Consider the following 13715-nt stretch of genomic DNA (forward strand, 5'->3'; position numbering starts at 1 on the left):
ACTTGCTTAGTTTCTGGGGCGGTTATTTCATTACTTGAATAGGGGGGCTATCTTATTGGTTCATTCAAGCAATGGAATTTGAATGCAATCTACTGTTATCAGTCGTCTAGTATAGAATGTCACACCTTTGTTTCCCCCCCCTCCATCTCCCCACCTTCCTCACGCTTCTTCCTTCATCTTAAACACAAAATACTCTGCAGATGCTGGGGTCAAAGCAACACTCACAACATGCTGGAGGAACTCAGCAGGTCAGGCAGCATCCGTGGAAACGATGAGTCAATGTTTCGGGCCAGAACCCTTCGTCAGTACTGTAGAGGGAAGGGGCAGGGGCCCTATAAAGAAGGTGGGGGGAGGGTGGGAAGGAGAAGGCTGGTAGGTTAAGGTGAAAAACCAGTAAGGGGAAAGATAAAGGGGTGGGGGAGGGGAAGCAGGGAGGTGATAGGCAGGAAAGATGAAGAAGGAATAGGGGGAAATACAATGGGTAGTAGAAGGAGGCAGAACCATGAGGGAGGTGATAGGCATCTGGAGGAGGGGGCAGAGTGAAATAGGAATAGAGGGAGGGGGAGGGAATTACCAGAAGTTGGAGAATTCTATGTTTATACCAAGGGGCTGGAGACTACCTAGATGGTATATGAGGTGTTGCTCCTCCAACCTGAGTTTAGCCTCATCACGGCAGTACAGGAGGCCATGTATGGACATATCCCAATGGAAATGTGAAGCAGAGTTGAAGTGGGTGGCAACCGGGAGATCCTGTCTGTTGTGGCGGACGGAGCAGAGGTGCTCAACGAAACGGTCCCCCAATCTGCATCGGGTTTCACCGATGTAGAGGAGGCTGCACCGGGAGCACCGGATGCAGCCTTCCCACCTTCTTTATACGGCCTCTGCTCCTTTCCTCTCCAGTCCTGACGAAGGGTTCCAGCCTGAAACGTTGACTGATAGTTTCCACGGATGCTGCCCGACCTGCTGAGTTCCTCCAGCGTGTTGTGAGTCTTCCTTCATCTTCTTTGTCCTTGTAAAGTTTAACAAACGATCGCAAGCAGCAAGTTTTATGCCGCATTCTTGACTTCCAAAGAACCTTGGGTTGGAAACCCAAGTCATATGACATTGACTATGACTATGAAAAATATCATATTTCACACAACAACTTAATCTGCAGAAGGACACCATTCAGCCCTAGCTTTAGTGCTAGGTCACTGCTAGAACAATATGAAGCTCAGTCCACTGCTTGGTTACCATAGTCCATCCTTTGGTTTAAATTACTTTGTCATCCTACAACATTGTACTTATATTTTCTCCATTCACTTACTGATAATTTTAAATTGTTTTGTCAATTGGACAACTGAGTTGCTTTCTCTAATAGCGGAGGCTGAGAGGAGACTTGAGGGAAATTTATAAAATGATAGGCGCAGATACAGTATCTTTTTCCCAAGGTAGAAATGTCCAACGCTGAAGGGACATCCATTTAAGGTGGGAGGGGGGAGTTCAAAGGACATGTGCAGGGTATTTTTTTTTTTAAACAGAGTGCTGGGTGTCTAGAATGCACTGCCAGAGGAGGTGGTGAAGACAGATATGATAGAGGTGTTTAAGAGGCTCTTAAAAGAATATGCAGAGAATAGTGGGAAATGAACCCTGTGCAGACAGAAGGGATTGTTTAATTAAGCGTCATCCGCTTAATGGTTCAGCAGAACATTATGGGCCAAAGAGCCTATTCCTATGCTGTACTGTTCTATGTTCTAATTGACCCATTGATATCACCAAAATCAGATGCTATAGAATTAAAACCTTCTGTAAATTAAAAATCCTATATCAAATTTCCAGTTAGTATTCTCTGATCAGTGGAAAGTATTTTTTCCCTTAAACAAAAATCTCATTCTTAGTATGGCCATGCTTTATACTTTGATACTTCTCCACCATGAACCGCGGGAACAATGTACCTTGGAGAGCATTCTCACTAGCCGGCACCCCCATACCGGATGGTGATGCAATGCATACGGCTGGAAAAAGGTGCCAAGGGGACTGCAAATTCAGCCAGCTCTATCATGGGCACTACTCTCTCCACCATTGAGGACATCTTCAAAAGGCAATGCCTCAAGCAGGCAGCATCCATCATTAAGGATCCTCACCCTCTGACCCTCTGAATGGCCCATGAACACTACTTAATAACTTGCTCTTTGTTAGCACCACTTGCTTTTTAAAAGATATATTTATTGTAACTTATTAGAGTAAGTTTTTTTTATGTATTGCACTTTACTACTGCAAAAAACAGCACATTTCATTATATATGTCAGTGATAATAAACCTGATTCTGATTCTCATTACCTGGCAAGAGGCTAACACTGCAAATGAGTTTGTAGAATATTCAGTATGCACTTAAAATAAATCCACCAACTTATATGGGGAAATTACGTCTACAAGTATGGCAACCCTTAGATTTAAAGTCTGGAATGGAAAAACATTTCCTTAGGTTAATGCTCATTTTGAAGTTTTGATTGTGGCATCTCACGCGTACAGTGCCTTGTGAAAGTATTCAGTCCCAAACCCTTTGTTCACATAAACGAGTAGTAAAATCAGAGATTTTCACCAATTTAACTGAGAAATTTTATTTGTGAATTACAGGCTCTTTTTTCACAGGAAAGCCCCAAAACAGGGAAAATTGTAAAGCATAAAAAACTAAAAGTTCAAGAACTGAAATGTCAACAGTTCAAAAGCATTTACCCATCTTTGCTCAGCACTTAATTGAACCACCTCTCGCAGCTACTACAGCCAGTAATCTCTTTGGTTAAGTCTCTGTTAACTTTGCATAATTTAATGGAGCAAGATGTGTCCATTCTTCCTTGCAAAATTGCTCAAGTTGTGCCAAGTTATTTGGAGAGCGACAGTGGACAACAATCTTGAGGCCTTGCCAGTGTGTTCAACTGGGTTAAGGTTAGGACTCTGACTGGGCTACTCAAGGACATCAATTTTCTTCATCGGTTGCTCTGGCAGTGCGCTTTGGGTTGTTGTCCTGCTGAAAGAGAACTCCCGCCCCCACGGCCAAGGCTTTCCCTGTGACCATATCTGAAATTCTTGCACAGGGTTAGAAGTGGAAGTTGAGTGCTGTGCCAGATAGCTGTAAGTGGCCTCTGGCACACATCACTAGGAAGCAAAGGAAGCAGGGCAGATACTGAAAGCTGGAACAATTCCAGAAGCTCTTCCCAGACACCATGCACCACATGTTGTTATGGTCTTTTCTTTCATAGATTCCCCAGAACTCTCTGATCCAGATTACTGTTTATGCCACACCCAAGTGCTGAAGCATCTAACTCGCCCAACTAGCAGAATACAGCTGGGCTCGTAATTCCCTTGTCAAACTTCAAGCGGTCTATACTTTCCCTATGGCTACTGACATTGTAAGCCAACAAATTCCACCCTCCAGGAAGGAGGGAGGCAGACAGCATGGATACCACAGAAAAATCTCCATTGTAGATCTCACAGACAACCGCAGCACCTTGAAAAACTGAGTGCGCAGGCAATTAAAAGACTGCGATCTTGAGGTAACAAAATAAAGTACTTTCTATTCACAACATTATGGCAGTGCATAGCAACCATATGAGAAGCCAAAAAATCCCCCTTTCAACTTCAAAAGTTTAAACCACACTGTTAAATTCTTATTTTCAATATCACCATACATTCCCACAAGAGAACAGAAATAAATACAACTTTAAATTGCTGCACTTTTAACTAGGTTTGGTACGCAACCTTCCCCATGCCTCCACTAGCATGATTTTTGCCATTTGTTTCAAAACTGACCAAAGGCTATCAGATAAATGCCATGCTGCTGACATCCTCCCAGTTCAAAGTAGATGACTAATATTTCATTGTTCCTACAATGAAGTTGGAATGTTTTAGAATGTACAAAAATCATTACATATGAGAGAATTGATTCAGAGGTATTTTTTCAAATGGATAGTTTATAGAAGAAGGATTATGAAGACCCAAGTTCTTAATTCAATGGTTAAATTTAGTACTGCCATTCTTTCTGCAATGTAGAACTTAAACATTCTTTTTAAACCTGTGTCAACAAGTTTTCATATTGTCAAAACATTTCAGTGCAAGAATTCACCCATTTATTTAAATAGTGTCAAATCTTCCTACTTTAATAGCATTTAACAACAGAAACAAATTTCATAGACTATATGTCTCTGCTGCTGAAAATACCATTGTTTTAAATTTAGTTAAAACAAGTACAAATATTCTCTTTGTAGCCATTTTCAACAACACAGGTGTAATTAGAAAATAGCTTCATTTGAAACGGTTCTAGTTGAAATTGCCACGTTGTGAGCCCCAGCAAATAACCTGATACAGCAGCTCACCAAGATTAAACAGTCAGAAAGTGAATGTTACCTTGTTGAAAATTCTCCAGGCTGCTTCTATTTTTTTATACAAAGGCTGTTTGGACATATAATCCATTCCAAGCAATGCTCAGAAATCTTTAAATACAGAATACAAACAGGCATATTAAGGAGAAAACAATAAGCATGCTGGGAGGCTCCTCCTTTTCATGGTTACCATATTTGCATATCTGACCAAAGGTTAGTCATCAGTCTGACTAAAGACGTGCTTTAAGGAAGAGAGTATTTACAGGAAATGATGCACATTTGGTAAGCACCCTTACCGTCAAGTCAGTGTAATTTACAGTAAACTTCCCAGTTTAACCACTGCAACGCTAAACAAATTGGTATAATCTATTACAAATTAAAGGGTCAAATGGAAAATATTAAAAATGCTGTAACATTGCTCGCAAGATCTTTAGGCATTTACTGTATACTGTAAACCTATCATTCTGCCAATATCACTATAATGACTGAATGTTTCTACTCAAATCATTTTTTGTTCCAAAGATTAATACAGGAAAAAATTGGATTGTTTAAATGCCAATTCAAATAGATACTTCAAATTAAAATCAAGTTAAAATTTTATAAATCAACGAAGAACTGAATAAATTCAGAGGTAAAATAAACAAAATTTCAATTTATTTTGTGATTTTTATGCAGTATACAGAATCCTTAATGTTATAACATTTCATAGACAGTTATTTAGCTGGATTCATAATCCCAGTTATGATTATCTTGCTAAAACTACTTATTATACCAATAGATAAAAGACAACTCAACAATTTTTAACTACTGGTTCCTACTGTAATTAAATTTAATGTATGAAATAAGATACAGGGCAGTCTTGGTCCCTTGAACAGATGAGGTGACATTAAGTTTGCTAACTACCAGCAACTCTATAAAACAAACAGTATACCAAATAAAATGTAGGATTAGTGTGAGTGGGTAATTGATGGTCAGTGAGGACTCAATAGCCTGAAGGCTCAACAGGTTTCCATGATGTGTTTCTGTAATCCTCGCCAACAGTTACACACTGCTCTCAATTGCTTCCACTGACCTCAGTGAGGGAGAACATTGCAAGAAAGCACAAATTAAATACTTCAGGAACACACACCATAGCCATTAATTCCTCAGAAGGCCAAGAAAATTTATCATATCCTTGATGGCACTCTAATATTTATAGATTTTTACTGTTGAACTGTCACCTAGCACAACACGGTAGATTCCTGGCCTAGCAATCTACTTCTTTGTTCTTGCAACTTATTGACTGCCTGCACTGCCCTTTGTCTGTCACTGTAACACTTTATATTGCATTGTGTTATTGTTTCCCTTGAATGACCTCAACCTACTGATAAGACAAATGGTATGCAAGAAGGTTTTCACTGTGGCTCAGTACATGTGACAACAATAAACCAATTTATCACCACAGAAAACATCCCATCCACATGCGTCACAGCTTGGTATGGCAACTATTCTGCCTGCACAAGACCATGAACAAACTGCAGTGAATTGTATGCACAGTCCATCATGAGAAACAGCCTCCCCTCTCTACTTCCCACTGCCTTGGGAAAGCAGCCAACATAATCAAAGCCCTCTCTCACTGCAGTCACATTTTCTTATCCCCTTCTGTCAGGCAGAAGATACGAAAGCTTGAGAATATGTATCCAGGATGAAGGACATTTTCTATCCTGCTGTTATAAGATTACTCTTATACTATAAAGAACTCTCCATCTCTTAATCTATCCTTGAGGCCCTTGCATTGCATTCGTCTACCTGCACTGCACTTTCTCTGCAACTGTAACACTTTTTTTCCCATTTTGTAGTAACCAGATTTATGGATTGTTTCATCTGGATGGCATGCAAAGAAAAGCCTTTTGCTGGGTGTTGATACATGCATCTATAATAAACCGATTACCAAACATTTATTGATATGATGTAGTTTATTTATTGATATACATTGCCATTGCAGAGTAGATCCTTCCAGCCCTTTGAGCCACGCCACCCAGCAGTCCCCCAATTTAACCCTAGCCAAATCACAGGACAATTGACAATGACCAATCAGCCCATGTCTTTGGACTGTGGGAAGAACCAGGAGCACCCTGAGGAAACGCATGGGGTCACACGGAGAACAAACAAACTCCTGGCAGGCAGCGGCAGGAATTGACCCCAGGTCACCTGTAGTGTAAAGCACTGTCCTAACCACCATGGCTGCTGTGGTTATTGTAGGCTGATCACTTCAGGCCCAAGATTCTGTTGAGAGGGGAACTAGATAGCTTTCTTTACCCATCTATCGTCAGTAGCCTCATGAGTGACCTTAAGTTCCATCATTGGCAGTAAATTGTAGAGTATGCATTTTCATTTGAATGCTTCACATTACGAACGAATATCGACATGCAAACAGTAAGCAGCCTTTAGCTGATTAGTGGCAAGTAACATTTCTGTGGCAGGCTATCACTATCCTGGCAAAATACCCCTTGATATTTAACAAAATTAGATTTATTGGTTTTCCTACCATCAACAACACTGGGTGCGGTGGTTGGGATGGCAGTAATCAGCACTGGACAGAAATTTAACTGGATAAATAAAAGAGCAACCAGAGCTGGGTATCCTGGAGTGAAGGACTCATTCCTAAATTTTCCCACCCTCTAGAGGGCACAAATCAGGAATGATAATGGAATTTACTCCACTTGGCAGGGTGAGCACAGTAGCTTCCATCTGGCACCCCACACAATAACCAGCATTTTCTCTCTTTCCACACTGGATCACCATGGCTTCTTGATGATCATCTACAAAATATACTGCTAAAACTTGGCAAATTTTGTTCAGAGACCCCTTACAAACTCCACCCTCTATAATATAGAATGTCCAAGACAACACTCAATGGGAAAAACCTCATTTTGCTAGCCCACCCATTTATCACGTATCATCCCATTACTTGATAAAGTAGCTTATCACTGCTTCAAGGCTAATTAGAAGACGTACACTGAATACTGGCCTTATCAACAATGCTCACATCCTATGAGAGAAGAGAAAAATGCAAAACACTGTGGCTGCACAAAATCTAAGTAAATGCAGAAAATGCTGGAGAGCAGGTCAGTAGCATTTCCGGAGGTAAAAAAAAATGTAACAGCAGAAGTTAAGATCTTTCAACACTCTCACCAAATATGCAGCTTCACCGTTTCAATACTTTCAGTACATATTTGGAGAATCTGAAGGAAGATCTTTATACTGTTTATACCTCTGCAGCAATTCACTTCATAATTACTGATCAGCACCATGCATGCAAAACCGAGAGATTGAGAGATGAAGTTGGAGCTCTTAGTGGGGGCAAGTTGATTTTCACTTGTATCCTTAACCCTCAGCCAAACGAACTGCAGGATGTCAGTTAGCTCTGTATCCTAACATAGCACACAGGATAAACCTGATTTTGATAACTTTTTCCCTTCTCTTCTCATGAACGAGGCCAACCGATATAACTTGTAGAAGGAAACCCTTGTCTCTCACAAGGATGAAATGTCAAGCATTATCTCCTTCTCAGGAACTTTTTTGTCTGCTTTGTTAGCATGTCTTTGACAAAATTTTGTTTAATTATTTTAAGTTTAAAAAATGCAAGATTAAAAATAGAAATACTGTATACATTTTAGGGACACACAAAGCTAAAGATACCTTGAATCTTGGACTACCAAATGTTATTTTCTGGTCCATTCTTTTCTGAGGCTTCCAGTTTGATCAGATATAGACTCTTGTTGATATTTATCTTCTACGCCTCCATGTTATGGAAGATGTAATGTACACAATGATCCATCAGTTCTACATGGAGGCAATACTTCAAGCAGCCCTTATGGCGGTCACAACATTTCAATACGAACTTGCTGATGTATCTTGTGGTTGCACACCCATTATAGCTGTATCACTCAAAAGCAGTGAGACTTTGAAGGTGCATCACCAGCCACAGCAAAGAATGGAAGCCCTTGTCCTCAAGTACATCCTCTGAATATGCGATAGTAGTATATTTAAGTATGTCAAAATAAAAGCATTATGGTAGCTACTGAAACAGCAGACACAGGTTTCCATGAGCCACTCAGAATGATTGAGAAAAAGATTTCCACTTCCCTTTCCTCCATCTCTATCCAGAGGAACTAAATGCTCCTGTACCTCCTTCCCAACAGTAGTAGGTCAAATAGATTATATTTGATCCTCAACAATGCTTCAGGCCTCTTTTATACAACACTCCCAGTAAATGTCACAGACAGGAAGGAGGGAGACCCTGGTGGAGATCTCTTGGTGGTTTTTAACTACCCTGTGTAGGGTCATGTGGTCTGATGCCCTTTCACTTACATACTAACAATAATGCTCCTGTAAAAAATTGTTAGAATGAGCTTGGGGAGCTTTTCATGCCTCAATCTCCTCAGGAAGTGGAAGAATTTTCTCAGTGTAGCAATGACTGTATTTCATATTTCCTGCATTGTATTGAACGCTCTTTAGAATGTCTTGAATTGCAGTACATAAAGTTCTTCTGTCTTTCATTTATTTTCTTTTAAGCAACAACTCATTAACTAGGAAAACTTCACATCCAAAACTGTTCTTGTTTGGTCATACTGATGCAACAGTGATTTGGGGGTAGAGCACAGAAAAAAAATGCTGTCATTCATGGCTACATCAACACAACTTTATGACTACTTTAAACATGCCTTTCAACTTTACTTAGTTCTGGGAAAAGTTCATCAACCTAAAAGGTCAACTCTATTTAACGCTCTTTCTCTCCACAGATGCTATCTGACTTGCTGAGCACATTTTAGCATTTTTTAAAATTTAACGTCTCCAGCAAATGCAGATTTTACTCTTCAATTAAGTTAGACACATAGCATGAGAGCGGAGCCTCACTGTGTCCACAATAGGAGGGAATGAACATGCTAGATAAACAGATAAATGTTTATAACTGAAAACAATGATTAATTTCCAGATTCTATTGAACAAATTATTTATTGAATTCAATTCCACAACTTTTCAAGCAAGGACTAATTCAAGACATTCAGGTTCCCATGCTGTTAACATAACTTCTACTCATCAGTTAACTTTTGTGCTATTTTTAAATCATTCAAAAATATGATAGTGCAAATGCCTAAATTATTCCAAATGCCCACCATTCTCTGGGTCCTTTTATCAGAAATACAGATATATGTGGAAAAGATTACACACCTGCATTTGTTCACCATTTCTAGATTGGAACATACACATATTTAACGGTTCCAAACTTGGATCTTCATAGTTTTGACCATTAATGGAAAAGGCATCTGAATATGCTTCATTTGATGAACTAATTAACTGCCTGCAATGACAAAACAAAATATTTTAAAACCATATAATTGATCAAAAAATAAAATGCTGCAGATGCTGCAAATCTGAAATTAAAATACAAATGCTGGAGAAAAAAATATTATTATTATTTTTAATCAAAATCAGGAAAAGTTAGAATAAAACCAAATTTTATATAGGGAAAAGGAGAGAAGGAGCAGGAAAACAAATGGGAAGGTATGTGACAGTGTGCAGGGAAGAGAGTTAAATGACAAAACAGACTTCATCTCCTGTGAATCCAGCAGTAGGGTGCAGTTATGAGAATAACACAGATCCAAACTATGCCTTCAATGCTATTCCTGACCTCTATTGCATCACTTTATTGATTGACAAAATTGATGGCAACTTTGTGTGTCCTTGTTGAACTAGAAAGTTTCACCATCTTTATGGACTATTTATACCCGGCTCTTTCCTACACATCACCTACCTCTGTATATTCCTTTCTCTTACTGGTGTTCTTTCTCCATATCTGGAATAGTTTTTCAACCGGTGTCTACCGACACACTAACACACACCCCCAACTACTTGATGGTACATCCTCCCAAGCTGCTACCTGCAAGAACCCTGTATTCCCAGAGTTTCTTTCTCCACTGCATCTATTCTGAAGATACTATTCAACAGCAACGCTTCCAATATGCCTTTATTTCACCTAAACCATGGATTCCCCATCAGCAGGTATGAACAGGCCTTTTTCCTTTCATTTCAAAGGATGGAAGCATCTTTATACAGGTAATTATGCAAAGGTGCAATTATCTAAGTGCCTGGTGGCCTGCCCAAACAAAATCAAGATCTTAATACCGATTTAATGAAAAATAAGTACTTTCATTCACATGAAAGTGACCTGAAGTGACTCTATAATACTTCTGACAAAACAATGATTTTCTAGTAGCAGCTAATGGGAGAATCTAATGCAAAGTGGAGGCAGAAATGCTTGGCTGAGTTGTTAAAAATGGGTAGACACGAGGAAATCTGCAGATGCTGGAAATTCAAGCAGCACACACAAAAAATGCTGGTGTACGCAGCAGGCCAGGCAGCATCTATAGGAAGAGGTACAGTCGACGTTTCAGGCCGGGACCCTTCATCAGGACTAAATGAAAGAAGAGACAGTACGAGATTTGAAAGTGGGAGGGGGAGGGGGGGATCCAAAATGATAGGAGAAGACAGGAGGGGAGGGGTGGATCTAAGAGCTGGAAAGTTGATTGGCAAAGGGGATACCAGGCTGGAGAAGGGAGAGGATCATGGGACGGGAAGCCTGGGGAAAAAGAAAAGGGGGGAGGGGAGGAGCCTGGAGGGTGGAGAGCAGGCAGTAAGGAGTTATAGTGAGCTGACACAGGCTGGGAGACCATTTCGCTGAACACCTACACTCTGTCCACCAGAGAAAGCAGGATCTCCCAATGGCCACATATTTTAATTCCACATCTCATTCCCATTCTAATATGTCTATCCATGGCCTCCTCTACTGTCAAGATGAAGCCACACTCAGATTGGAGGGACAACACCTTATATTCTGTCTGGGTCGCCTCCAACCTGATGGCATGAATATTGACTTCTCTAACTTCTGTTAATGCCCCTCCTCCCCTTCCCACCCCATCCCTTATTTAGTTATATATTTTTTATTTTTTTAATCCCCCCCCCTTTTTTCACTCTCTCTTTTTCCTCCCTCTGTCCCTCTCACTATAACTCCTTACTGCCTGCTCTCCACCCTCCAGGCCCCCCCCCCCCACCTTTTCTTTCTCCCCAGGCTTCCCGACCCATGATCCTCTCCCTTCTCCAGCCTGGTATCCCTTTTGCCAATCAACTTTCCAGCTCTTAGATCCACCCCTCCCCTCCTGTCTTCTCCTATCATTTTGGATCCCCCCTCCCCCTCCCACTTTCAAATCTCGTACTGTCTCTTCTTTCAGTTGGTCCTGACGAAGGGTCCCGGCCCAAAACATCGACTGTACTTCTTTCTACAGATGCTGCTTGGCCTGCTGCGTTCACCAGCATTTTTTGTGTGTGCTGTTAAAAATGGGTCACCATTTTGCCTTTTTTAAATAAATGCTAGCCATATGTGGGTAAAAAGAGTGACACAGTAGCCCAATGGTCAGCCTAATTGCCTTACAATGGCAGCGATCAGGGTTCAATCCTGGCGCTGTTTGTAAGGAGCCTGTACGTTCCCCTCAGTCCTCATGGCTTTCCTCCAAGTGCTCTGGTTTTCTCCTATATTCCAAAGACATATACTTGGGATTGGGCATGCTACGTTGACACCGGAAGTGTGGCCAAATAACTAGGCCTAAGAAACAAACCTAAACCCCATATGGTCTAAACTGAGCCTAATAACTAGGCCTGAGAAAACAAACCTTCTCCCATGCACCCTAATACTAAATAGACCACAGAAAACTACACAAGCCAGGGAAAGTCCATCCTCTCTGAACTCATGTACACACTCGTACATCCCTGACTACAAATGCAGACTAATCCAAGTGGCACCCACAAAATCCTGCTGCTAGATATACAGCATTATGGTGCTCCAGGTAAACCATTCCCAATGCAGACCAAGCAAAAAATTTCACCACCAGGTCCCTTCCTGGTCCTCACCTCCATCGCCTAACCCAACCCCTCTCTCCAATAGCCCCTTACCTCCACCTACCAACCCTACCCATAAATCTAACCCTAACGCCCACAACTATCTCCTCTCCAGCCCTTCACCTACATCCCCAGACCCTACCCCTCACCCTAACCTCCACATCTCTCCCCCCTCCAGCCCCTCACCTCTGCTCTGATAATCTGCCTAACACAATCCTCACTGACTTGATTTGACTCAAACAACCTAGTTCACGGTATGTTTCATGTTAAAGTTAAAGTCTGTCCCGAGCCTTATAGGCCCATCAGGCCAGTGCTTATGTCGGTTTCTGTGGTGTGAAGCGACTGAGAATACGAGACTTCCCCTCAGATAGGATGCCAGTCTGTCGCGAGGTTAACCCCCAGCATTTTGCTGGTACCCATTTTCAGCTGGGTGGACTGGAGCAGTGTGTGGTTAAGTGCCTTGCTCAAGGACACACATGCTGCCTCGGCTGGGGCTCGAACTCGCGACCTTCAGATCGCTAGTCCGATGCCTTAACCACTTAGCCACGCACCACGCATGTTTCAATGTAGATAAGACATTATTTAATTATTTATGGTTTTATATTGCTATATTTATACTCTATTCTTGGTTGGGGAAACTGTAACGAAAATCAATTTCCCTCGGGATCAATAAAGTATAACTATGACTATGACAAATAACATTAATCTTTAGCCTGTAGATTGGAGAACCTATTATTATAAGGTCACTCGGTTGAAAAAGTGGGCCATTTGAAATACAGTTTGAAAATCACTGGTCTAATGAATTCTTGATTGAGACTAGACCAAAACAGTAAATCACCTCAAAATCCACTGGCACTAAAGTGGCAATCTGGCATTAACATAGCAGTCTCATTCTGAAAATTGACAATTACAGCAACATTGCAGAACTGTAGTTTCTACAGAATGTAAGATGTTCAAGTTTGAGTACCACATACAAGTAAAGTTAACGCTTCATGGAGAGGTAGCTGTTAAATGTAAACAGCTTTAACAAAGATTTTGTACAACATTTAACAAAGATCTGTAGGTTCCTGGAAAAAATTTCCACAGGTTTGGACTTGTTTCCAACGAGGTGAAGGAACAGAGTGACATTAAAAAATTTTACAGATATAAATCCCTAAAGGTGCAAAGGTCATTTCATGAGGGTAATATGCTAAAGCAAAGGAAGAACAATTGAAGACAGCAACAAAAAAAAATTGCTATTGTGGGTGTTAAGGGTTGTCTTTAACAAGAGAGAAAAGTAAAGGATGGACAGGAAGGTGAAGAAAGATGTTGTTTATCAAGAGCATCATCATTGCATTAAAGGTAGAGCTGGTAACTGGAAAGAAAGAGATAAAGAAACCAAAGGACTGTACAGAGAGGAAATGGACAATATAGGGGGCAAGG

General features: G+C 40.8%; 1 protein-coding gene across 6 annotated transcripts in view; it reads right to left on the minus strand.

Moving 5' to 3' along the window:
* sbno2b (strawberry notch homolog 2b) overlaps positions 1-13715 on the minus strand; it is a 171947-nt gene that overhangs the window by 88627 nt on the left and 69605 nt on the right. For 5 of the 6 annotated variants that reach the window (XM_072244367.1, XM_072244370.1, XM_072244366.1 and 2 more), the window contains one exon: positions 9573-9702. In XM_072244367.1, the coding sequence (XP_072100468.1) occupies positions 9573-9702 (130 nt within the window). Of the gene's footprint in view, positions 1-4383; positions 4492-9572; positions 9703-13715 lie in introns of those variants that run through there. The other variant, XM_072244371.1, reaches the window with a different exon arrangement.

The sequence above is a fragment of the Mobula birostris genome, chromosome 26, assembly GCF_030028105.1.
Source record: "Mobula birostris isolate sMobBir1 chromosome 26, sMobBir1.hap1, whole genome shotgun sequence".
NCBI classification, from domain to species: domain Eukaryota; kingdom Metazoa; phylum Chordata; class Chondrichthyes; order Myliobatiformes; family Myliobatidae; genus Mobula; species Mobula birostris.